Source organism: Ipomoea nil, unplaced genomic scaffold (assembly GCF_001879475.1).
Source record: "Ipomoea nil cultivar Tokyo-kokei standard unplaced genomic scaffold, Asagao_1.1 scaffold2216, whole genome shotgun sequence".
Classification (NCBI taxonomy): domain Eukaryota; kingdom Viridiplantae; phylum Streptophyta; class Magnoliopsida; order Solanales; family Convolvulaceae; genus Ipomoea; species Ipomoea nil.
The window spans coordinates 681,541-705,204 of record NW_017618644.1 but is presented as its reverse complement, the minus strand read 5'-3'; the positions used below and the strand labels follow the sequence as shown (position 1 = coordinate 705,204).

The 23,664-nt window shown below is 38.8% G+C and overlaps 1 protein-coding gene across 1 annotated transcript; it reads right to left on the bottom strand.

The window, feature by feature from the left end:
• Window positions 1-19,227: 19,227 nt before the first annotated feature.
• Window positions 19,228-23,423, bottom strand: LOC109150154. The gene is made up of 4 exons (XM_019298057.1): window positions 22,783-23,423; window positions 21,635-21,787; window positions 20,878-21,552; window positions 19,228-20,544 (listed from the first exon to the last, which is right to left on the bottom strand). Exons 1-4 carry the CDS (start codon window positions 23,143-23,145, stop codon window positions 19,540-19,542), a joined length of 2,196 nt encoding a protein of 731 aa, XP_019153602.1. The 5' UTR covers window positions 23,146-23,423; the 3' UTR covers window positions 19,228-19,539.
• Window positions 23,424-23,664: the final 241 nt, after the last annotated feature.

Below are 23,664 nucleotides of genomic sequence, written 5' to 3'. Positions count from 1 at the left end.
GGCTAGGTCAAAACCAATAGTTTCAATGTTAGAAGACATTAGAGTTGGAATGATGAAGAGGATTGCTGCAAAGAAGTCTTCTGTTGAAAAGTGGAATGGGCAGTTTGGGTCCTTTATAATGAAGAAATTAAATGATAACATTCTTGAGAGTGTTGGATGGGAGGTTGATTTCAATGGTGATGATGGATATGAGATAAAGAAGGGGAAGCATCAGTTTAAGGTCAGCATTCAAAGGAGGAGTTGTTCTTGCAGGTCTTGGGATCTCACTGGTATCCCATGTGCACATGCAATTTGTGCTATTTTTGACCAAGGAAAACAACCAGAACAGTTTGTGCATGATTGGTACTCTAAGGCTGTGTACATCAGAACATATTCACATGTGATGCAACCCATAAATGGTGAGATCTTTTGGCCAAAAACTCAGAATGAGAAGCTACATGCACCTGCTCCCAAGAAGATGACTGGAAGGCCTAAGAAAAAAAGAAAGCTAGAGGAATCAGAACCTAGGCCTTCACAGTCCACTACTCAGTTGTCCAGAAAAGGAAGAGTTATGACTTGTGCACTGTGTAAGCAAAAGGGACACAACAAACGTAATTGTCATACTCAACCAAGGCAGACTGGCAATTCAAATGCAAGAGGAGGGAGTTCTAATATAGCTGCTGTACGAGGAGGAAGTTCAAATGCAAGAGGAAGACAAGTTGGCCTTGGTATATATACAAACCCACACACTGGAGAAGTCACACTAAATGTAAGGAATCATGTAGACTAATTTACTTGCACTATTGTTATCTTACTTTGTAGATAATTAACATCTTGTTTTATTTTTGTATAGCGTGGACTACCAAGTCAACGACTCATATATAAACCTAGAAGGGGGAGGACCAATACACCTAGCACAGGTAGCATTGCCAACAGTTCAAGTGGAGGGAATTAACTCTGATGTATTTATCATAGTAGCTGCATTTTGCTAAGCCTTGTAACTGTTAGTATTAGTAATATATTTTGGTAAACAAGGCAGTATGTTTGGCAGTATGTTTGTGTAGACAATGCTGAATTTTTTGGCAACTCTAACTTTTAGTGGTAATGCATTAATGCAGTATGTTTTGTTTGGAAATTTGGCAGTGTTATTTACAAGTTTGGCAGTGTTTTTGTAGTATGAATTATTGCATTAATGCAGTAAATTTGGCAGTGTTTTCGTTTGGCCATAATCAAGGGAATAATGCTCACTGCTACTGGCCATAATCACACAATTCAATCTCTAAGCAAACATATACAGATAATCAGATATAGATATAGTGCTCTCTACTCTCCATTCCAGGAAAACATAATCTATTGATAGCAAATAACAATTCTCAGTACAGATCAACCTGCAATTAATCGGCCTCAAAGGAATATTTTCACAACTATATCATGGCAAGAAAAGATTGAATCTTGAATCAAGTTTCAAACCCAAAAATCACACAAGAATAATAGTGACTAGTACCAGCAAACACAATCAAAAAGATAGGCAAAACAGAAGAAAAAAAAAAAAAAAAAAAAGTTGCCCTTTTGCATCCTGAAATCAAGCTTTATTTCAAATTTTTTAGTACCCTAAGCACAACATGCTAAATATTTGTAGAGTGACATTATATTCAATAACAACTACAACATTATCTTAACTAGGGATTACAAGATTCACTACAACATAAGCTTCACTAATACTAACACCATTACTAAAGAAATCAAAAAACACTTTTTCTTTGCATCTTTTTTCTCCTTCAATTTCCTCCTCTGCACTTCACTCTCAACTATTGCACGTAGAACACCTATTTCATTCATCAAATCAGCCCTCATGCTTGCAACCATTTTCTTCAATTCGTCCATTCCACTTGCGTTTTCAGATTCTTTCCATACGAAAAAACCGCACCCAAGACCCTCCTGAACAAATTTTTTATAAAATCTCAATCCAAAAATAACAACAATCTATAAAATTATGGATATAAACGCACCTTCCACCTTTGACATCCATAAAATTTCTTCCCAGATTCTCGGGTTGTGCAGATTGGAGCCTTCAATCCACACCTACAGAATATAGGAGGCTCATACTCCAAGTTCGTCCGCACACTAGATGAAGTCGATGATGATGACATTATACAGTTGAAGCTAGAGTTTGAAGATGAAACCCAGCTATGTTGACATTGTACGGACGAAACCCAGCTTGTTAGGCTTGAACACGAAACCACGGCGAAGTCAGATGGAGAATCGCGAATGATATGGAGAACGAATGGAGAACAATTTTGGTCCAATAATAATATGAAGAAGAGAAGGACGTGGCTCTAGGGTTTGCTAATATTCCATGTCATATTAATGAATATATCCACGTCAACCAGCAATGAGGGGGAACCGGGTGGCTACCTGCGAAACAGGCTAAACGAACAAATTTAGAAAGTTAATTGGGCTGATTACACTATATTTTAGTTCGTGGGTGGAATTGAACACTTCGCCATAGTAGATGGGGCTATTTGACACTTTTCCCAATCATTTAATTAATCACCTAAGAGAAAGAATTAAATCACAACAATTAATTAGGGAGGCCCACCATAGTCCATGGGCCCTTATCCCTAAACCCAATCCTTAGTCCTAAAAGGAATAGAGTTAGCAGACCTATAGTAATTAGACCCTAAGTAAGACTCTTAGATATATAAATAGGGAACATAAGAAGGCACCTAGAATCCCCACCACAATAATCCCTCACCACACAAGAAGCTCCAAGAATTCCCTAGGAGAAATCAAGAAAGAAGAAAGCTTCAAGAAAGACCCTTCATAGCCAAGGAATTAATTAAGGCTAAGAGGTAACCCATGTCTCAACAAAACCTATTTTCATAGCTATGATTTCCCTCTTAGGATTTCCCCCTATTATTGTGTATTGATGATTTGTGATATTATTATTGATGATTGATGGGATGATTCCATGGGTGATCTTGATGATGAAAGGTTCTTGATAATTATGGTGTTCTTGATGATTATATGACGTTCTTGATGATTATATGATGTCCTTGATGATTGTAGGATGTTCTTGATGTTTATGTGATATTCTTACCGAATCTTGATATTAGAAGATGAATTGTGTCCTTGTTGATTTAAAAATGATTAGAACCCTAGGTTGTATCGTATGAATTATTCTTGGTATATTGGGTGGGAATTCGCATGATTGGGTGATTGATTATGTTTAGAAAAGCATGATAGGTTTTGTGCCATATGTTTCTCGATCTTTGATCCGTTAATTGTCTACGTGTGTTATCAATTGCGTTTGAAAGTGTCTAAGCTTGGTTTCGGGTTCCACAAAGGTTCCCGGGGCGTTTTTGATGAAAAAGAGTCGGTGGGGGGTAGGTGGGGGTAGGGGACCCGCCACCTACCCACGGCCTTCTTGGGCAACGCCGGCAGCGGGCAGCCGGCGGGCGGGCAGCTGCCCGCCGGGCACCCGCTGCCCGGATTAGCTGCCGCCGGCGGGCAGCCGGCGGGTGATCCCTCACCCGCCGGCTACCCGCTGGTTTGAACCCCAATTTGGGATTTTGGCTCCCCGTTTGATGTTCCCCCGACCCCCGTGGTGTCCCAACGGACTCCGTCTATCGTGCCTATGTCTAGTTTGATATTTCGGGTACCGTTCGTAGGTTGTATGAGTCTTATATATTGCATGCTAGTTGAATTGGTATCCCGTTGACCTAGGTGAAAGAATTATGAACCCCTTAGGATTATTCTTAGTATGTGAAGGATCACGCATAGGTTTTGTTATACGCTTTCTCCCCCTTCCCAATGTGTTAATGTGGGTTGCATGTGCTTGCTATGTGTTATGTGTGCATGATACCCCAATTCGGTTGCGATCGGATTGGTTATTCCTGAGCTGCGGTTCAGAAGCTGGCTGCGATCAGATTTACACTCCCGGGCTGCGGTCCACCGTTTGGTTGCGATCAAACGTTCCTACATGAGCTGCGGTTCATATTTCCTGGCTGCGGTCAAATGACATACTCTTGGGCTGCGGTCCACTGTTTGGTTGCGATCAAACTATGATGAGCTGCGGTTCATCGGTCGGTTGCGATCGACCCCTTCGTGTTGCGATACGGGGCAGGGTGCTGCGGGGCCGTGTCAGAGCTATATGCGCTGACCCTCATGTATGGGCATGCGATTGGTCCTGTGGCGCCAACAAAGTGTGCTATGTGATGAGACATGGATGAGTTGTTGTTATGAGCACCTTGGGGATGTGACTATGGGATTTATACTGGGAATCGTATATGTTGATTTATGATCATTAATTGTGCTTATCTTACATGTCTTGCCTGTTGTAAACTGTATATGCTTGGTATAACTGCTGTCTGTGCTTAGCCCTATCTGTTGAGTCGAACCCTGTTTTGAAAGCTAGAGTTTCTTAGGATATATCTTCATGCTTCAAAATGGTTTTCGTATATCTACATATATGTCTATATGTATTGTATTTCGACGCGTTGGAGTGGGTTACCAGCATCTCTCGCTGAACAGATATATTTGGCTTTCAGGCACAGACGAGTAGATCACTGGAGCGCGCTAGAAGCTTGGGGCGTAGATTAGATAGTTTTCCCTTTCGGCCTGCGTGCCATGATTTAGTATTGATACTAATTGAGGTTTTAGAATTTAGCCTGTGCACCCGAGTTCTCTAGCTCGGGTGTGGCATAGCACCTCGTACTCTTTGTATCGTATTTTGGGACTTAATGAGATTCTATCTTTATTATATAAGTTTTAAAAGTCTTGAAAATCTGGGGTGTTACAGTTAGAATTCGAAGCCCTTAGAATGGATGAAGAGGAAACCATTTCGACCTTCCACATTAGGGTTCAGAATCTGATGAACAGAGCCTCAATTCTTGGTGAACCATTCACTAATGAGAGAGTAGTCAAAAAGATCATTCGATCTTTGCCTAAACGCTTCCGGATGAAAGTAACAGCTATTCAGGAACACACAGGTTGGGAAAAGAAGACTGTCGGAGAACTTATGGGAAGCCTACATACATATGAACTAGAAGTGCTTGCTGATGATGGTCTTGCAAGCAACAGAAAAGGAAAGTCAGTGGCTTTTGTGGCTGAGGCTGATCGAGAATCTGACACAGACGACATAGATGATGAAACTTTGGCGCTTCTAACCAAGAATTTCAAGAAAATCTTAAAAGGTTTCAATAGAAAGAGTCAAGGTCAGCCCACTAGGACACAATACAAAGGCAATAACTCCTCATATCAGAAAGCTGAAACAACACCTTTTTCACAGAACAATCAATCTCAGACTGGTCGAACAAGACAGAACAGAAACAGTTCCACAGATACAGGGAAGTCCCTCAACCGGTCAGTGCAGTGTAGAGAATGTGAAGGGTATGGACACATACAGGCTGAATGTGCAACATATCTCAAGAGGAAAAAGACTATGTCAGTAGCTACTTTAAGCGATGATGAGGAGGAAACATCCAATGATCAGTCAGATGATAATGTGGGAAACTTTGTAGCCTTCTTTACAGCTACAGACATTCAGTCAGACGGAAACTAATCAGATGAAGAATCTTACATATCAACTGATGATTTTGAAGAGAGATATACTCAACTTGAAATAGAATTTGCTAAACTTGTTGCAAGCTGGGAACAACTTGTGAAAGTCAATAAAAATCTAAATGACGAGCTGAAGCAAAGGGATGATCTTCTAAAAAAAACTAAACACAGACCTTGTCATAAAGGAAGATCTCATCACTCAGATAAGATCCAGAGAAGGAAAATTGATAAAGGAATTGGAGAGTCTGAAGAAAAATATCCAGATGATGGACACTACATCAACCTTAGAAAAGATTCTAGACTCTGGCAGAAATCCTAATGATAAAAAGGGCCTAGGATTTGAACGGGGTGAATCTTCGAATAATGCACCTATGATTGTCAAAGAGGGTATGGTTAAGACCATAGCAGTTCATAGCTTTGAACAAGGACAGTCATCTCGTTCAGTGCAGAAAATTGACAAGAGAAGGAGATATGATCAGACTGCAGATACTGACCTTGCCAAAGTAACGCATCAATCCCATTATTCAAGGTTCAAAAATAAGCTTGTCAGAGTTAGACAGTACACTCCCATTTGTCACTACTGCCAAACAAAAGGTCATACTCGGCCTGAATGTTATTTTTTCTACAGAGATCAAAGGAAGGAAAAATATCAGAACAAGACTATTACACCGTTTACTAGACAAGTTTGGGTCAGAAAGTCAAAAGTTATATGCTACCCCACTATAGTTCTGACTGCATCTACAACTGAAGCTAGATGGTATTTCGACAGTGGCTGTTCCAGACATATGACTAGAAATGTAAAGTGTTTGATGGCGGTTCAACCTAGCAGTGGAGCTGTAACATATGGAGATGGACAAAAAGGGAAAATTGTTGGAAAAGGTACCCTGAATGTACCAGGTCTACCTCAATTAGAAGAAGTTCTGTTAGTCAGTGGGTTGAAAGCTAATCTGATTAGCATCAGTCAGTTGTGTGATCAAAATTGGAATGTGTGCTTCGATCGAAACTGCTGCAAAGTTAGTGACAAAGCAAATGAACTTGTCATGGAAGGAACCCGGTCCTTAGACAATTGTTATGTTTTGGAAAATGAAACTGCATGTCACCTATCCAAATCTGATAAATCAAAACTCTAGCATAGACGACTGGGTCACATAAACTTCAGAGATATGGATAAGCTGATAAAACTGGAAGCTGTGAAAGGTGTACCTAAGATCAAAATAGATCTGGAAAAAGTCTGTGGTGCTTGTGCTATTGGGAAACAAATTAGAACTCCGCACAAAGCAGTAAGAGGCATCACCACTGAGAAGTGTCTAGATCTTGTTCACATAGACCTCATGGGGCCAACACAGACTGAAAGCATTGGGGGAAAGAAATACATATTTGTGTGTGTAGATGATTTCTCTCGATACAGCTGGGTATACTTTCTAAGAGAAAAATCAGAAGCATTCAAGGCCTTTAAAACTCTGTGCATAAGGGTTCAGAAGGAAAAGAATGAGTCTATAATAAAAGTTCAGAGACTGAGGAGTGATCATGGAAAAGAATTTGAGAATTCACTATACTCAGATTTCTGCTCCGAGCATGGTATATCACATGAGTTCTCAGCTCCTAGAACTGCTCAACAGAATGGTGTAGTGGAAAGAAAGAATCGAACTTTACAAGAAATGGCCAGAGTTATGCTACATGCCTCTCATCTGCCGCAGTGCTTCTGGGCTGAAGTAGTACACACAGCCTGTCATACTGTAAATAGGGTCTATCTTAGACCAGGAACGACCAAAACACCATATGAGATCTGGAAGGGAAAGAAGCCAAACCTGAAGTATTTTCATGTGTTCGGGACAAAGTGTTATGTGCTGGCTGATAGAGAACAAAGAGGGAAGTTTGAACCTAAGAGTGATGAGAGCATCTTCCTTGGATACTCTCCAAACAGTCGTGCCTACAGAGTCTACAACAAGAGAACTCAATCTGTGATTGAATCAGTAAATGTGGTTATAGATGACAATCCAGAAGAATCAGTAGACACAACAGTGATAGATCCAGTGACAAAGCTTCCTCTCAGTGAACCAAATAATGCAGATAGCAACAGTCAGCCCAAATCACAAGAATCTTCAGATGAAGATCAAGAAAGTTCGGAACAGGAGACAAATCTCATAAATGATACAGGTAAAGACAAACCCACCAGAACTCAGAAAAATCATCCATCAGATAACATCATTGGAGATCCAACAGATGTGATGAAGACCAGGAGCAGAATAAGAAATAATCTGATAGAAATATTTGGGTCTGCTTGCTATACCTCAAAGATAGAACCCAGGAATGTTAAAGAAGCCTTACAGGATGATCTGTGGATCAAGGCAATGCAGGAAGAGCTACATCAGTTTGATCGAAATCATGTTTGGGATCTAGTTTCAAGACCTGACGGTGTCAACATAATTGGAACAAAGTGGATTTTCAAAAAAAAAAACTGATGAAGCTGGGAATATAGCCAAGAATAAAGCTCGGCTAGTGGCTCAAGGGTATACTCAGATCGAAGGGATTGACTATGATGAGACATTTGCTCCTGTAGCAAGACTCGAGTCAATCAGGATTCTGTTGGCTGTCGCATGTATTTTGGGATTCACACTGTTTCAGATGGATGTTAAGACAGCATTCCTGAATGGCTATCTGCACGAAGATATCTATGTGGCTCAACCTAAAGGGTTTGAAGATCCAGACCATCCATCATATGTCTACAAGCTTCGAAAAGCCCTATATGGTCTCAAACAAGCCCCACGGGCATGGTATGAACGACTGACACAGTATCTGCTACAGCATGGGTATAAACGAGGAAGTGTCGACAAAACTTTGTTTGTGAAGACTACTGGAAGTCATGTAACCATTGCCCAAATCTATGTTGATGACATTATGTTTGGGTCAACTTTACAGAGATACACTGACAAGTTAGTAAAAGTCATGAAGGAAGAATTTGAAATGTCCATGGTTGGTCAACTGACGTACTTTCTAGGACTACAAGTCAAGCAAAGCCCTGAAGGATACTTTATCTCACAAGAAAAGTATGCTAAAAATCTAGTCAAGAAGTTTGATCTGGAATCATGTAAACCATCCAGGACACCAATCTCTACCTCCACAAAAGTGTCAAAAGATGAAACCGGTGTATCAGTGGATAACACAGTCTATCGAAGCCTGATAGGCAGTCTGTTGTATCTAACCGCCAGTCGACCAGACATAATGTTCAGTGTTGGAATCTGTGCAAGGTATCAATCAGATCCAAAGGAATCACACCTGATAGCTGCGAAACGCATTCTAAAATATGTAAAGGGAACGATGCAGTATGGCCTCTGGTACTCCAAGGACAGTGAACTGAGTCTTGTTGCGTACTGTGATGCTGATTGGGCAGGAAACATTGATGACCGAAAGAGTACATCTGGAGGATGTTTCTTTATTGGTAAGAACTTGGTATCGTGGCTAAGTAAGAAACAAAATTCAATTTCATTAAGCACTGCAGAGGCAGAATACATAGCTGCTGGTGGATGTTGTACTCAGTTGGTATGGATGAAACAGATGTTGCTGGATTATGGTCTTACTCAAAGGATTATGACACTCTATTGTGACAATGTCAGTGCTATTAATATCTTCAAGAATCCAGTTCAACACTCCAGAACGAAGCATATTAATATCAGACATCATTACATCAGAGACCTGGTTGAATCCAAGGAAATTGAATTGGAATATATTCAAACTGACAAACAACTGGCAGATATTCTGACTAAGCCACTAGACGCAAATCGATTTGAAATTCTCAGGTCTGCTCTGGGAATTTGCATAATTGACTAATAAAGCAGTTGGTCAGTCAGAGAAGAGTGAAGGTTTTCTTATACGGGTCAGTATTATGGTTCGACTTCTTTTTAAGACTCCTCTCTATTTTGTTAAGTGGATTCTATAACCTAATATATCTTAAAGATATATTAAAGATCCTAATCTTTTTTTCGAAATTCAAATTTCCTTGGGTTCCGTTTCCTTCCTAAAAAGAAGTTGTACCGTTGTGTCAATCAATCACATCTGCATGCTATTTGACTAGCCACATTAATTAGGGTTCATCACCCTTAAGTCTATTTGTTACCGGGCCAAGAAGAAAAATATCTACGAGTATCTCAGCACTCAGTCTTCCTCTTTCTCTACATCCTTGCCTTCCTTGATTTGTTCTTCTCCTCTCACAAAAAACTCCAATGGCGGACCCAGTAAGAAATATCATCATCAAACTCGGAAGCAAGACACATTCTCTAGAGGTGGCTTTTAAGCATATTCAGACGCTATTGCAGTTTGCTATGAAGAAGAAACTCAAGCTTGATCCCCTACTTCGTGATGAGATATTGGCGACTGTTATGACGAACTACCCAGAGTTTTATGCTGAATGGTCTGAAGACAATGCAACTGAACTGCTGATGATGGTTTCTGAAGCCAGTGATGAGGTTTCTCCAGTATCTATCCCAGAACCCTCGGATGGGAATCGGGCCGGGGCTTTTCTTCGACATTTTGCACAACGAGCCCTAGAATCTACTGAGATCTCTCGACGGCGAGCAGAGTCGCAGCCCCTGTATCTCGAAGCTGCTGAAAAAGAGGCAAGACACAGACTGGAGATCCTCCGAAACAGGTCAAACAATTCTGATTCTCCTATTGAAATTTCACCGGATAAACCTGATGATTCTGTTACTCCGTCTTGTGTGCCTGTTAATTCTGAAAACATATCTGCTTTGAACCCTGAGAAACCCCCTGTGAATGTTGATTCTTCATCCCTGCCATTGAGTAAGTCTGATTGTGTGAAAAATGATGTCTTGCATGTGTCTGATGAGAAAGAAAAATCTTCTAATGAGCCAAATGATCTGAGTTTAGTTGTATTCTCTCCTGATAATGTTGCTCTGCTTCCTGCTGAGATTGCCGTTGATCCCAAAGAAATTTGCCCTGCTGATGATCCTTCTGATTTACCTGCTAATGTTGAGTCTGTTGACCTCTCAAGCCCCCATAAGTCTGAGAAAACAGGTGGAATCCCAGTCTACACTGCCACATCGTTAGGAGAAATTCTGGAGCATGTGCGACATTTTGCTGGCCTACCGTCTGCTTCGATTCCTCAACCGTATCGAGTGATTCACCCATCTGAATCCTCCAGCGAAGATGATAAGATTCTGGCTGAAGTTTATGGGTCTCAAGCACCTCCATCTAACATTCCAACCATTGAGGCCACTGCTCATCCTGACTCCACAAAATTTAAAATACGAGAGGTTACTAATATGTTTGGTGGCTCTTCTGCTCAAGTATCTGATTCCAGTCATTCTGTGACTCCTGTTCAATCCCCAACCAAAGAAACGAGAAGGTCTAAAAGGAAGAATGTTCCTGTGAAAGTTGTTGTTGAGACAGGTGATGACAGTGCTGATGCAGATCAGCCTGAGTAGAAAAGGAAGACTAGTGAAACAGTCAAATCTGAAGCTAATACACCTATCCAACAAGTTTTCAAGACACTGCGATCTTCTGTTAAACAAAAGGGTCCTACGGCTGTTCAACCTGCTGTTGTACCTACATCATCTATCAGAAAGAAACCATCCACACGTTCCAGAGGTCGAAGCATAACTCCTGAAGTTCAACCTGTTGAAGGATTTGACACATCTCTTTACAAGCCTCAGTTTGTATCTCTTGCTGCTCAGAACAAATGGTCTACTATGGTCAGAAGAGATCTTATTGTTCAACGATCTGTGGATGAGAACCAGCTGAACTCCATATGTGATATTCTACCTCTGCTGAATGAAGTAGGATTGCTGAAGACTGTCTCTGCCATCTACCCATACTCAAAGCTCCTCATGTATGAATTCTACCGTAATCTCAATGACGAGATTGACATCTTAACCAGGCCACGTCCAATGCAGATTTTCATCAGAGGGAAGTGGTACATTTTTGGGCCTGACATGATCAATGAATACTATGGACTGACTGCTGTGCAAGAAGAGGCAATCACAAACTGGAACTTAGTGGCCAAAACTCTTACGGGTGGACAAATTGAAGCCTGGCCTACGGGTGACAAGGATTATCTGCAGAGCCCTCAACTCACATCCAGATATGTTATTCTGCATCACCTTGCTCTTCACAACTGGCTCCCATCAGCTCATTTCCACACGGTTGGCAAGCATCTGGCAGGTTTCTTGTTTCGAATTGGAGCAAAGATGCCGATTGATCTGGGAAACTGGATTTACCACCACATCCTCACCATGATTCACCCACGAGAGCAGAAGGTAAGGCTACCCTTCCTGAATCTGATTTATGGCATTCTTACAACTCAGGTCTTGAGCCTATGCCGAGCGAAGTGATCAGTCCAACTCTGCTCTATACTGTTGATAAGCGTCTTCTGACTGGAGACCACATTCGGGATGTTGTTCCGGTGACTGTTCCATCCAATTCTGAACCTGATACTGTGGCTGATGACTTGCCCCATGAAAAGGATGTTCAACTTTCCATTCAGTTGAAGGCAAGGGTCTCTGGTCTTGAGACAGTACACAGCATTATTGCTAAGCAACTGACAGGGGCCCGTACTGAGTTGGCAACCGTTCTTCTTCATTTAAGCCTATCTGAAGCTGCTGCTGCTGAACCTGCGAAGTGCGACAGTGACTCTCCCTCCAATGCTTGATCTTTGGCTCTCATTGGCAAAAAGGGGGAGTAGTATGAACTCAGGGGGAGTTTTTGTGTTTGTGTACCTTCTGGCCCTGGCTGGGCGTTGTTTTGATGGCACCACTACATGTTTTTGAAGATTGATCTTAAACTGTGTTTTGATCTTTTGTTTTGTTTCCGTTCTGCTATGTAATCAGATCTGTCTCATGGGTTGTTTCTTTATAATAACCTATCTTAGTTCTTTATGTTTTTGTCTATCTATATAGTCGAGTTGTTTTGCCAAATAATAGCCAAAGGGGGAGTTTGTTAGTGTTTTTAATTGTTCAAAAACTCCATCTTATAATTGGCAATATTATTATGGCATACTAAGATAGGTTTAGCTTGTGTCCGTCCAGCTCTACAGACGACTGATCAATCAGAAACAATAACAGAAGGACTGACACTGAAGATCTGATTTAAGAAGGTATTGACTTAAAAGTTGTACGCGGTTTACAGGAGACAGATTTGGAAGGAAGATCAGCGTATCTGCTTTGGAAAGGTATGGACCGAATCTTTAAGATTACTTTCTTCAAATATTGTCCTACCATCTACAATCAAAGACATCTTCGGAAGGAGTGTTCTATCGACGGATCTATAAGTACCATCATTCTAAGAGAATTAGGGTTACGCCTTACGCAAGAAGAAACACTCCACATCTGCTATATGAAACTAGATCTTTGATTGTCATGCATCTTCTCAATATAACATGTTCATGGTGATTAAGATGATGAACTTGAGAAGAATCACTGCTGCTTAAACGAAAGGACACTGTGATCACACTGTTGTGGGAACAACTGTATAGAGCGTCATTGAAGTGGACTGCATCAGAGTGGGCTCTCCAAGTGAATGGATTTCATTGGACTTCTGTATGCATGGCTCTCCATCTTCAACAATCCACTAAACCTGTGTAGACTAGGTATGTACCTTGTGTAGGGCACTTGGGTAAGATTATTGTATATCTACCTTTGTACATTGGATTATGATTTAGTGGATTGGACGCCTATGTGATCGTCCCCCATACGTAGATACACACTGTATCGAACTGGGTAAACATTCTGTGTCTTTGTCTTTGTGTTGTTCTTTTCTCTTTTATCTTCTCTATGATTTATTATTACTGACTGACTTCATCGCTGAATCAGTCAGTACATTTCGTCAGTTGATTAATCCAGTTAATCTGTTTAAAAAAGAGGGAATGCAAAATTACATAAACATTCAGTAGTTTATTTTGTGTTTATTTTAGGAATTTATTTGGTTTAGGAATATAAATATTTGGTTTATTTAGTTCTACACCAGTAGGTTTTTTGTCGGCTAAACTGTATGTGGGTATCGACATTTATATTTTCTCAGGCTAAGCTGCATGTGGGTACCAGATTATTGTTTAATTTCTATGTTGAATTATTATATGCATTGAATTTATTTATTTGAAAACTACATGCTTTCGGTATATTGTTTAATTTTTATACTCTTATTTTATTTTTAGGTATAGAAGAAATGCATTTTCAAAGTGTGAACAAAACTAATACAATTGATAGTGATAACATATCTACTCAAAAAAGAAGAAAATCATCAGAAGTTTGAATCATTTTTCATCTGTTGAAAAAGGTGAAAATGGTAGAGTGAGGACTTTTAATTATTGTAAAAAAAATCATATTTGCATGATGCTGCTAAAAGTGGAACATCAACTTTAAGTCGTCATATAGTGATATGCAGAAAGAAACTAAAACTTGAAGATGTGGGTGCTATGTTAATTGATCAAGAAGGAAAATTGAAGAATAGAATCATTGATGAAAAACGTTTATCGTGAATTAATTGCCAGTGTACAATTGAACATAATCTGTCATTTAGATGGGTTGAATATAGGAGTGTGCGGTTACTTTGTCAGTATTTGAATCCTGATTTTCGATCATTACTAGAAGTACTATGGCAACGGATGTTTTACAATTGTATGAAAAACAAAAAAGAAAGGTTGAAGTTGATATTGAAAAATATTTCTGGTATGCTTTGTTTAACATGCGATGTGTGGACTGCTTGTACAAATGCTGGTTATATATGCTTGACTGTGCATTATGTGGATGAAAATTGGATGTTGATTAATAAAATACTTTCATTCTGTGATATGCCTCCTCCACATTCTGGCTTTGAATTGTCTAGGAAAGTTTATGACTGCTTGGTAGATTGATAGTAAAGTGTTTTCCAAAACTTTGGATAATGCTTCTGCTAATGATGTGATGGTGAGACTTCTAAGTAGAAAGTTTTGGTACAAAATAGTTTGCTTTGTGATTGTGAATATTTTCATGTAAGGTGTTGTGCACATATATTGAATTTGATTGTTTAAGATGCATTGAAAGTCGCTACTGTTGAATTAAGAAAAATTAGCGAGAGCATTAAGTATGTAAAAATGTTGAAGCAAGAATGATATCATTTCAAGAATGTTCTCAAAGTGTTGGTGTTAATATTATTTGTGCACTTGCTTTGGATGTTCCAACTCGTTGGAATTCAACTTATGTGATGCTTGATAGTTCTATGTGATATCGTCGTGTTTTTTGCTCTTTTGGATTAAAGGATAGAAATTACAAGTGTTGTCTTTTGGATGAAAAGTGGTCAAGATGGGAAAGGATGTGTATCACCAACTTGATTTCAAGTTCATCCTATCCTACTTCAAATTTATATTTTTTGCAAGTTTGGAAGATTGAATGTTTGTTGCTTGAAAATTTAGAAAGTGAGGATGAAGTAGTAAAGGATATGGCTATGAATATGAAATTGAAGTTTAACAAGTATTGGGATGAGTGCAGTGTAATACTTGCAATGGGAGTTATTTTATATCCAAGGTTGAAAGTGTAATTTGTGGAATATTTTTATAAGAAGAAGAGTGTTGGTTCTTCATCTTCTAGAGTTTTTACTTAATCACAAGAATCTTTGGTAACAAATATTTGTGGAATATAGAGGGGAGAATTGAGAAGTAGAGGAGGAAACGAAAAATTGGGTGAAGCTCTTATTTCTGTAAGTTAATTCTTTTTAGTTTATATTTACACATACATTTATGTTGTTAATCATTTTTGTTTATTTGTTATTGGTTAACATGTGTAAATGCTTAAATTATGTAGGGTTATATTGATTATCGAAGCAAAGCTGAAAGTGGCAGTCGAGATTCGAAGTCTAATTTAGGCAAATATTTGGAAGAAGTGCAAATAAATCAATTGGATGATATAGATGTACTCTTGTATTGAAAAGAAAAAGAGCAACTTTACGGGGAGCTTGCTAAAATGGCATTTGATGTGCTTTCTGTTCATCATTTAGGTGCGAAGGTCTAGGAACCATCTCCCATACATCATTCATTTCAAAATGATAGAGTTCTCCTTGCATGACTTGGACCTACTTTGAATCATATTTATCAAGTTTGATTTATTTTTTGTACTATTAAATAAATGTTATCGTTTTTAGATAAAGATGAAGATTATGTTGGTGAAGCTGGAGTTGGAGCTTCCATTATTGAGGGGGGAGAATAAGGGAAAAGAAAATAGTTATTTTACGTTTGATTTGTTTTTTTGTTTTGAACTTTAATCTTAATTGTGGATTTGTGGCATTTTTTGTTTTGAACTTTAGTGTTCATTGTGAATTTGTGGCATATGAATCAGTGGCGGAGCCAGGATTTATGTTGAGTGGGGGTGAAAAATAAAGGTAAAATGAATTAAAAAATGTTCAAATACAAAATACAAAAATATCAAATATGAATAAAATTGTTAAACAACTACATGCTAACTAACATTAACTAATTATTCCAAATAAACAACTATGCCAACTAACATTAACGAATTTCCAGCAAATGTATTCGTACTTAATAATTAACATAACCATTAAACAACTACATTAGTACAAATGAAATGCATAAGTAGTGAAAAACAAATGGCAACTATAGTGAAAAACAAATGACAACTAAATAGAATGCATAAGTAATGAAAAATAAATGGCAACTAAACACAGTTACAAAAGGCAATATTAGAATATTATAATATTAGTAGATAGAAAAAAAAAAACAAAAAAAAAAAAAAAAAAAAAAACAAACAAACAAACAAACAAACAAACAAATGGCAACTAAGTGGATATTAGAATATTATTAACATTAGATGGAAAAAAAGAAGCCGGCCTTTCATTCATATTAGGAGGTAAAACAATGGCCTTACCATCAAAGTCAACCCAAACTTTGTTTAAATCTTTGTATATTTAGTATATATACAATTTATGTGGGGTAGGGTAGTGGGGGCAGCTGCCCCCACTGCCTTCATTGTGTCTCCGCCACTGATATGAATTATGATTATGTTTGGAACTTAAATTCATTGTTAATGCTTGATTATGTTTTTTAATTGAAATTTGAAAATAATGATTTGAATTGGAATTAATTATTAAATTATTAAATTTAACTTATTTTGGATGAAATAAATAATTTTATCCAAAATAAATAATTTAACTTTTTTTTTTTTTGAAAAACAAATACTAATTTATTTTTCCTTATAAAACCAAACGCCAATTGAACTTTATTACATGAAAAATTGAAGTGTGTATTGCAATCATCATAATTTAACTTATTTTGAGTTAAAATTTGAAAATAAGTGGATACCCACTCGCTCGCATCCTTTTTATTTTAGTTTATTGATTTAGATCGCTAGATAAGTTTGATAGTCCGTATTTTAAGGTTAGGACCAACCTAGCCCAAAAAACTAAACAAAACAAAATCATTTAGTCAAAACCAATAAGCCCAACAACCCTGTATAGGGCTAGCCCACGACCTAGTGGGTTGGTCCAATTGACATCCCTAGTCGCAGGCACTTCAACGCCACTTGAATTCTGAATTCCGGAAGCCCTTCGCTAACCAAGCATGTTCAACCAGAGCTTTTTGGACAAGGTACGGTCCGTGCAAAAAATTTTACTATGGATCATGGTGCATGTAGAAGTGTGATCCATGAAATAAGTATCATTTAATTACACTTCAGTTTCATTTGACAATATTGTTATGTTTGTCAGTTTCATTTTCCACGCACACTAGTTTCATTATAACAATAACAAAGTATCATTTTAATTCTACTACAGTTTCATTTGACAATATACATTATTGCATGAGCTCTATTTTGTAGTTTCATTTTTCACACACACTAGTTTAATTATAGTAATATTAAAGTACTATTTTAATTACACTCTAGGGAAAATTTCAATTTTGGTCCTATGACTATAGGAGTCTTGTTAATTTCAGTCTTCGACTTTCAAAAGTGTCAATTTAGTACTTTGACTATGCAATTTTTGTCAATTTTGGTCACTTCGGTCAAATTGCCGGTCAAATTTCGTCGAAAAATTTTAATAGGTAAAATAATGAGGATATTTTAGTCATTTTACCCTTTTCCTTTTTTCTCTGACCAGCCGGCGACCTCGTACTTCCTCGGTTTTCCTTTCTTCAAGGCCACTTTGGTTTTAAAAGAGGCCTTGAGCCGCTTCGCCTGTGCTTTCGAAGCAGGGAGAACTCGCCGGAAACAACTGAAACATGGTAGACTCGCAGGAGAAAAAGAAAAGAGATAAATGACTAAAATACCCTCATTATTTCAACTATTAAAATTTTTCGGCGAAATTTGGCCGGCAATTTGACCGGAGTGATCAAAATTGACAAAAATTGTATAGTCAAGGTACTAAATTGACACTTTTAAAAGTCGAAGACTGAAATTAACAAGACCTCTATAGTCATAAGACCAAAATTGAAATTTTCTCTTACACTCTAGGTTCATTTGACAATATATGTTATTATATGACTCTAAATTTTAGTTTCATTTCTTATACACACTAGTTTCATTATAATTATACTACAGTTTCATTTGACAATATACGTTGTTGAATGAGTTCTATTTTCTAGTTTCATTTTCTACACATACTAATTTTATCATAGCAACTGGAGTATCATTTTAATTCTATTACAGTTTCATTTGACGACCATGATCCACCTAGCACTGTACACCATGACCCACTTTATAACAATTGGATCCGTGCAGAGCATTTGTAGACTATGAAACCTCTCACTCCTCTCTACCTTATTTTTCTGCTCGCGTGAAGGAGTTTTCTTCACCACCAAAGAGAATTTGAGGTGGTTTGGTTCAAAATTGGTTAGCTAAAGATTTGCAAACAGGCAATCCCTGGAAAAAGGATGTTGAAGCTTTTCAAAAACTAACAGGTAGTGGAACTGTGGAAGTCATTCTCACATAAAGAGCACAGCAAGCATCTTTCTGACAATCGTTTCCTGTACTCCATTTCTTCCCCTTTTTTTGTTGGTATTTGATCAAGTAATGTTCCAGTCAACATTGTAATAGGGTTCCAAGTTGCAGTCAACATGGTTCTAACTTCGAGGTTGCTGGGACTTATTTAGCAACCTTTTTGGTTTGAGCAGGTCATCTATAGCCGCCAGCTAAGATCACAAAACGAGCATCACCTATAAAGCACATTCAAAAAGCGGCAACAGACTTTCTCATAAATTAAAAGTTTTAACCAAAAGCAAGTTAAACTTCGTGGGAGGCTGGGAGTTATCTATCGGCCGCTATGGGCAACCTAAGCTGGTGCGGCGACAGACTTTCTCATAAATCAAAAGTTTTAATCTTCGTGGGAGGCTTGGAGTTATCTATCGACAGCTATGAGCAACCTAAGCTGGTTTACCTTTTGTGGTCCTTTACCAATTAAGGTCACAAGATGAGCATCACCCATAGCGCACGTTCGAATAGCGGCTACAGATTTTTCCATAAATTAAAAGTCTAAATCAAAAGCAAGGCACTTGATGGTTTTCAAGAATGAACACAAACAAAAGAATCTGTTCATGTGCTTGCACACAATATTGCCAAAAATGTCACCTTTTGCAGCTAATAAGTACTGCACAACATGAAATGGCTATCTTGAATTGGCTCCAATCATCTTTACACAACTCAAGGAATCAAACACAAAATCTTCAAATTCTGCTTCTGTCAAAAAGAAATTGTATAGTAATTTGAGAAATGACAGGTGTCAAGGGTGTATTTATAATTGAAGATAGAAGATTAGAGAGTGATGTACAGTTATCCCTTTCATGCAAAACAAGAGAAAGGCAAAACACATGAAGAGAGAACAAACAAAGAAACCAAGAACTAAGAACACTAATCTAATCACACTCCCTAAATTTACATTTGAAACTCTATGGGGGGAAACACTTGAGTTATTATTATTGCAGCTTCAACTATTTATGCTAGGAATCTCGACGGGTTTCTACTGCCTTGAGTTACGGAGAAGTGCATACCCGAATAGTTTCTACTACAGTTATTGCTGTAAATGGGTGAAGTGAAATTCGATCTGAAGCCGGTGATGAAGAGGCGTTGAGCTTATCAGAGCTTTCTTCATGTCTGCCTGCAATTCTCGAATAGGAATTGCGGCCAAAAAGTTCTTGATGTAGTACTTGCACGACTCTTTCCCGTGACACAGAATTTCCTCTTTCTCATCAGTTTTCATCGGCTCCTCGAGCCCTGGAACAGAACCCTCCTCGGGACTTGAATTCTTCGGTTCTGCTACAGGAGCAACGGGGGGCGCCTGTTGATTGCTAATGCCATTTTCTTGCGGTGATGGTGATGGTAGTTGATAGATAGTTGTATCCTTGTCGAACTTGAGTATGTAAGCCTGATTACAGCCCTCGTAGAGTCTCTCGCCTAAAGTATCGATGATATAGTAAGCTTCGGGCTCAACCTTGAGGACGAAAAAGTGGTCGTTCCAACTGACGATATAAACCTGGGGTTCACCGTTAGCACACTCTGATCCTGCACCGCTAATCTCGTCCCAAATATTGTCGAAGGACATAGCGCCATGCAAAAAGTCGAATCTCCCATCTTCCATACCATCCGGATGAAAAAACCCGATGAAAGACTTTCCCGGAACAACAGATATCGAACGGATTTTGGCTTGAAGGATAGTCTCGAGGTCAAAATGCTTGTCGGGAAACCTTTCCCTGTAAGTTTCGTCCTGACAAAGATTCCTCCACTCCAAAGATCCCTCTCGGATCAAGGTATCGAACTGGGACTTAATCGGCATGAGATCACGATTGCTCTGCAACCATTCAGCGATCACGGCAACAAGTGCCGTGCATGCGCTTTCTCCTGCAGCTCTTTCACTTCGCTGATCAATGGAAGCAAAGAAAACCCGCGCTTCAAGTTTCATGTTTCCATCCCGACTCGTTATTTCGCTCTGTTCCCAACAGCCTACAGCAAAATTATCATCGCCAAACTCCGACACCGAAGATCGATTTGCACTAGAATCTTCCTCGGCCTTATGCCACTACAAGATAGGAGACATTAGGAAAGAGTTCCAAATAAGGACCTTCTTGTAGACCTTACATATAAGATTGAATTTAAAACGTTAAACATTTAATGCTTTATAACATTTTTTTTTAGTACTACTGACTCTGTTGCAATGTAGTATCTGTTCATAGCTACTTTCTCGACCTACTGAAGCACAAAGAGTCAATACTGCCCCTACTGGGACTACTCAAACCCATGACCTCCCATTTGGGAAAGCTACTTCGTGCCACTAGACCACAAGATCATTGGCTTGATAACATTTATTAAAAAAAAGAATTACGCATGAAAAAAGCTATAAATAGATCCTTACCCCAAAAGAAACGGATTCGTCAGAACTGAGCTGTCTACGATCGTAGTCAATATCATCTCCACCTTCTTCCCCATACGCCTTCAATAATGGCTCCCCTTTGGATATCGGGGACCGGAAACTCAATTTCCTCTTTCTCCAAGGTAAGATACTACGCTTTGATTGCAAAACTACTGGCACCGGAACAGAAGCAATCGGGTCCTCGATCTGTGAGCCCACATATGATCTGCGATTGCTATAGTAAACAAAATCCTCATCCCCGGCACTGATCCTTCTATTAGAATAAAACGATACTCCTACGTAATTAGCATAGGCCAACGTGCCATAACTAAATGACTTCCTTATTGCAGAGTCGTCCTTGCCGTCTTCTGATTCCCCTTCCTCGAATTCATCGAGTGACTCGGTGTCAAAAGCATACGCATACTCACCCTCGTCGCTTCTCAAGCATCTGCCGTCACTGCCATCATCTTCTCGGCAAGCTTTTTTAGCTTTCCTTGTCGACACGTACTCCGTAAATATCTTCACGTTTCTGAGCCCGGCTTTTAATGCAGAAAGCTCGTTTTTCTCGGTCGATGAACTTTCTCCCGACCTCGGTGGAGATGAGGCGGACACCACAGGCCTCTGAAGTGACTCAACCGAATCTTGTGCAGCTCTTAGTTCCAATAAGCTAAGCGATACCTGCACGATGAATCAAGGTCTAAAATACAAATTCGTGCCGAGAAGAAATAAGTTTACAACATTAAGAGCGATAGATACATACGTAGAGAGAGGGGTGAGACTCTGACGAACACCCCAAAACGGCTAACGGGATATTTATGTTGAATTCTTTCTCTTCTGTCTTGGCAGCAAATTCGGCAAGGTTTATGCTGGTTATTCCAAAAGTAGGCGCCTTATTCTTAGCACCTTGAAACCCCTGAAAATATAACAGAAACCAACTAGGTTTCAAACACGACACAAGGAACTTCTTTCCAAATCCAGCTACCATCAAAACAAAATGGTACATAGCAATCAAGAAGGAGAGTAAAATATATTCACTTTCCAAATTGGTTGCAAGCATTTTAATACAATTTAGTTTCAGTATTATCAACACCATTAAAACAAGTCCTAAAGTGGATCTCTTAAACCCAAACTGCATGGCCTTATATGAAATACTGCCATATAAACATCAACTAAAAACGAAAATAGATTTAGAATAATTTCAATTCCTTTAATGCCACAGTATAGACACTCTTATTCTACATGTATTTCTTGTTTGCAGCCGCCACTGATATCCATACATATGTTATGAAAAATCATAAAAGCAGAGATTAACACGATGACAAACCTTTTTAATGACACAAAAATTAGGTTCCCATCTTACCAAATGAACGAGTAAGATGGATTCATAAATCCTGACAAACTAACTCCGCTATATTCCAAAACATCATATGACACTGCATCTAACATCCATCTTATAAAACCAATGTTATTTCCAACCGTAACAAAATTCGATCCACAGATTACCAACAGGCATGAAAAACACTCAAAATTTACATATACACCATGTTCAAGTCTTCAAGATGCCTCATATAGTCATACCCTTTTTGGCATTTCCATTTCATTATTCAGATCAGATTAAAGAATGATTTTTATGTAATCACACCTCCCTCCAGTCCACCCCCAAGGAAAGCAAAGAGAAAAGGAATCCAATAATATAAACATTTTAAAGGAATATCACATCAAATGGAGACAGAATAAGGAAGAAATTCAAAGGGAAATCCAAGCAAAATCATAAATTATTATCTTTCACCATTTGTTGTTCTTTTTCAAGACCACAAATTACAGCTATATTTATTTAGAAAAATAGGAATAGGAAAATGAAAACAAAAAATAAAATAAAAAAATTAGAAGGCAAGAAAATGAACTCACATTCAACAATACAGTGAAGCTGATCTCCCAGGGATGAAAGACATTGTCCCTGTGGGCGGAGAGATTACACGCGCTCTGAAACTCCTCATCCCACTCGACCAAAACGGCGCCGTCTGGGCCATTCTTGAACCTCTCTTCTCTGGTGCAGTTCCTCTTCACCGTCCTCCTGAAGGAGCTCAACGCAACCCTAGGGGGGCCTTTCCACCTGATCTCCACCGAAGCCCCATCACAAGCGCCTGCACCCTCCTGCACCCAATCCCCCCCATCTCCCAGATTCTCAAGCCTCCGCACAACAAGCTTCACGTCGAATTTCTTGGAAATTAGCGGCGGCCATGGCCGCCACCTCATCATCTTCACCCCCATTTTCGATCTTTAGAGAGAGAAACACAGTAAAACCCAGATTTCAAGAGAGCCAAAGAGCTGATCTTTGTGGGTGGTACTTTGGACGGAGACAGGAGTGAAGATCTACCAGGACCAAATGAGATTTATGTCAAATGGGTTTGGATGAAAAGCCGGAGATTCTCAATGGTCTAATGTGGTGTTCAGGATTTGCCTCTTTGCACAGAGAGAGAGAGAGAGAGAGAGAGAGAGAGAGAGAGATTATGCCGTTATAAAAAGATTTGGATTTTGAAGAAAAAGAAATAGATATTCATACGCATATACACATATATAAATATATACATGTATATATAGTAGTATGTATGTGACAGCATCTATCTATAAAGAGTATCAGCAAACAAGATGGTGGTTACATCGAGATTAAGGAATAAGGTTTGGATAATTGGATTTTCTATCGATTATTTGTTGGTATTGTATTTTCCAAAAGCTTATACAGTTAAGTCATTGCTTACATTCTCGTACCAACCATCATAATCATAGATT

Bases quoted from the DNA above. Each gene is read 5' to 3' on its own strand.
- LOC109150154 (XM_019298057.1), bottom strand. From the start codon at position 23,145: ATGGGGGTGAAGATGATGAGGTGGCGGCCATGGCCGCCGCTAATTTCC. The intron at 21,553-21,634 runs GTATGTATCTAT...TTCATCGTGCAG, and splicing joins AGTCTCACCCCTCTCTCTAC to GTATCGCTTAGCTTATTGGA. The intron at 20,545-20,877 runs GTAAGGATCTAT...CCTATCTTGTAG, and splicing joins ACGAATCCGTTTCTTTTGGG to TGGCATAAGGCCGAGGAAGA.